Raw genomic sequence first — 3809 nt, forward strand, 5'->3', positions numbered from 1 at the left:
GGCAAGTGGTTTACTCAGTTATTTTTAACCTATTCCAGATTCCAGATTGTTTCCTGATTATTGAAGTCACTAAATAGGTGACAATGAGTTATGTGTAGTGTTTCTATAACTGTATTAGATATAATATTGGTCACTCTAATATACTGACAGTAGGTTTGCAGATTTTTGGCATGGCCTGATATTCAATCATATGTAACACTTATAAAATCATGACCCAAATAGTCTAGCCTCAGCAATGCTGAGGTCAAAAGGTGATGATCCCGTAAGTCAAAATTAGTTGTTTACTTATTATACAAAGGGACTGTATACAAAGCTCATTAATTTCCCCCCTCACTCATCAGCTTCCCTCATGTCACAGTTATTTCCATGCCTCTCTCATCACAACCTTCCTTCCGAGGAGTGGCTGGTAGGTTTGAACCGCCAGCCTTCTTGTTAGCAGTCAAGTGCCTTAGCCACTATACTACCAGAGCTCTCTCAGAAGGAAGGTTGGGCAATCTACTTCCATGGTAATATTGCCCAAGTAAAGGGTCACTATGAGTCGGGCCCAACTCCATGGCACATAACAACAATAACAACTCATCACAAAATCATTCCTTAGCCTCTACCTTAAGCTCTAGTGGCTACTCCTATTGTTAATAACCCTCCATCCTTTTCCTCCCAATTCTATGTTAGAAAGCCCAAAATAATTTATTTATTTTTAAAAACTGGCTTTTTATTTTGAGTTCGTTTAAAAGTCACAAGACGTTGCACAGATCATATAGAGAGTCCTCGTAACCATCATCCATCTTCCCCCAAGGATAGCATCTTACACAATCATAGCTCATTGCCCAGATCAGGAAATTGACATTGATACATTGTATTAACTCACGTGGAGGCCTTATTCACATTTCACCAGTTTGTACATGTTTTCCAAGAGTCTCAATTTTATAAGGTAGAACCTTGTACCAAGATAGGATCTTGGAAGATGGGGGGAGAAGGAGGAGACCTAGAGTGCCAAACCAGACTCGTTAGCAAGTGGTGTAGGAGGAAAGAAGAGAGACATAAGATATAAAGATGTAAGTAACTTTTGACCCATTACAGTTACACTAACGTGTTCTCCTTACTTTTTGCCAAGGGAAAACCTGGTACCTCAGGACCACATGGCAGCAAAGGAGAAAAGGGTGACACAGTTGTACCGAGAGTTAAAGGTAAGTGTCATCAGTCGCCTGGCTCCCTGCCACTTTACCAACGATGCATGAACCATCCTGAATTACGTAGGAACAGTCCTCTTGTATTAGTGTTCCCTGTGACCACAGATTGATTCAATAACAAGGGCCCTAGGATTGTAGAGACTGTTTTAAAAAACACTCCCTGCCTTCATAAGGTCTTATGAATGATCAGCCCCAAATTCCCTGTCTCATATTTGAAAACATAAATGCTGTCCAGTCACCCACTCACATGCTCATTGTGGTGGACTGGAGTTTGAAACAAAGCCTCCTTTGACTTGCCTAGTGTTTCTTTGCTGTGTCATAGTGCCTGGCATTAGTCAGGAATATTTTGGTTGTTAGTGGCACAAATCCAGCTTGAATTTAAGGGGGAAAAAAAAGTAACTTACTGACTCATCTACACAAAATTTGAAAGGTTAAGTAAAAGGTTTGCACTGGGGACAACTGGATCCAGAACCTCCCCAGGTTCTCCCTGCATCTTTCATCTTTCATCGTGTCATCTGTGTTCTCTCCCATGAATTGGCTTTTTCTGGGCTGTGGGCTACCTGGCCCCAGGCAGCTCCAGATTCTTAACAACCAGAAATGAAAGAAAGCTCTACAGTGTCAACTCTAATTAGAAAAAAAAAAAAAAATCAAAAGGAATTAGATTTGCTTGGATCATGTGCCCAACTGGGAACCATCCTCCATTCTCCATGGCCAGGGGATAGAGCACATGTTTGGCCTAAGATCGGCACGGGCAGATGCTCTGATTGGCACCTCCACACACAGCCTCCTCCTGAAATGGGAAAAGGAACACTTGCCAAATATAGTGACTCAGTGATCGTCATCCTTCTTTCTGACTTTTGTGTGGTTGTCTTTGTGTGAATCTGGGCAATGGACACACTCATGGGAGACTCTGATAACCCACAGAGTCAAGGACATCGTCTTTTCTTTAGTCCTTTATCTACTTCACCCCTAGCTGACTAGGGCTGGGGTATCTTTTGTCCTCTGTTCCCAGGGCACAAAGGAGAAAGAGGTCCTAATGGACTCCCAGGATTCCCAGGGCAACAGGGACAAGATGGTCGGGATGGACATCCAGGAGGAAGAGGAAAACCAGGCTCCCCAGTACGTATAACTCTTGGCTGCTGTAGAATTTCACTTTCTTTTATAGTCACACAAACCATTCTCAATTTACCAAGGAGTAAATCAGTAGAGTGTGAACATGCTAGAAGTTGGAGCATCAGTGTTTGGTTCGCCAGTACATAAAGATGGCAGTGATAAAAGGAAGGGCATGACTGGAGATGGTCCCAAAGCAAGAGTGGTCGTTAGTCACAGCAAGACTTTCTGTCCCCAGACTTTGTATCAGTCTCATGGTGCTTGTGTCCTTCTGGGGCCCTTGTTTCTGCAAAGCCCCCAGTGATGTCAGGTCCTCTCTAGTTGGCTCCATAAGGTGGCGTATAGGGCCCAGGTCCTGATAATTAGCTTCAGTTCTATTCCCTGGTGAAGAAACACATGAGGGGAAGTAGCAAGGAAGAAAGGGTGCAGTAGTGGGAATCCACTGAGTTGATGTGTTTGCTAATGGAAAATGCCACTGATGAATGACATATGTACATGTTTCCTTCATGATTTGGGTGGAAACCATGCAGAGGTAAGGAAGGGAATAGGAGAAGAATATGAGGCGTGATCAAGAGTGTAGGAATGTGAAATATCTTGGGTAAGGAAGCTATTTTTGGATGCTTACAATGTCACAGAAACTGGGCTAGATTACAAGCCAGTGTGTGAGGTGCCTCTCGGGGGATCAAACCTCCAACTTTGTGATCAGCAGCAAGCGTGTTAACTGTTTGCCCCACGATTTATAGCAGTAGCCTTCTGAGGAGCGAGCATCTTTCCAATTTATGGTAAGGAAATGGGGCATAGAGTCTGCTGCTCACGGTCTCCCATCTATCAGGTAAGCTAAACAAGAATGAAAGGCTGTTTCTTACACAGGCTGTGCTGCCCACCTGGCGAATGGAAGACCACTGAGAGTGCTGTAACAGAGAAGGACCACCCTCTGGGTTTATAGGAACCCTTGAGGCAAAATACATATAAATGAGAGAGAAGCTTGGAAACAGGGTTAGATGATGTCAGCGATATGTCTATGGAAAATAGGGCCTATGGCAGATAGGTTTAACTTGCTAACTGATCTCTCACAGCTGGCAATGAGATGGCCTGTAGAAACTGCTCATTGGCGCTCCCCCTCAAGTGCCACTCAGGACATGTGCCAGACCTGCCATATCCGAGTTAGACCTCTGGCTGATGTTCATGGCCTCCTGGCCTTGTGGCTGGTGTCAGGCATGAGTGAGCTCTGCTTTGGAGGACAGCATCATTATTTACTGCCTTCTGCTGCTTCAGAAGCCACTAGAACCCAGGGGCACTGCTTGGGGATTGCCGTCGTGTACCAACCAACCTGTAAAAGACAAAGTGTGGTTACAGATCACGATGGGAGAGGATTTTCTATAAGATCCGCGGGATAGACAAGGGGATCTTCTGGATCACTGAAAGCATCCAGATATATCAGACCATTATAGACCACATGTGAGGCCAAGCCACTCAGGATAGAGGGCAGGACCCTCAGCTCCACCAGGC

The 3809-nt window shown here is 44.6% G+C and overlaps 1 protein-coding gene across 1 annotated transcript in view; it reads left to right on the forward strand.

Moving 5' to 3' along the window:
- The window catches only part of COL4A4 (collagen type IV alpha 4 chain), a 143303-nt gene that overhangs the window by 62386 nt on the left and 77108 nt on the right, over positions 1-3809 (forward strand). The window contains exons 18-20 of the mRNA XM_042783095.1: positions 1115-1187; positions 2203-2309; positions 3437-3510. Coding sequence (XP_042639029.1) covers positions 1115-1187; positions 2203-2309; positions 3437-3510 — 254 coding nt within the window. The remainder of the gene's footprint in view (positions 1-1114; positions 1188-2202; positions 2310-3436; positions 3511-3809) is intronic.

Source organism: Orycteropus afer, unplaced genomic scaffold, assembly GCF_000298275.1.
Source record: "Orycteropus afer afer isolate SDZICR_OR568_19922 unplaced genomic scaffold, OryAfe1.0 scaffold00002, whole genome shotgun sequence".
In the NCBI taxonomy this organism is placed as follows: Eukaryota; Metazoa; Chordata; class Mammalia; order Tubulidentata; family Orycteropodidae; genus Orycteropus; species Orycteropus afer.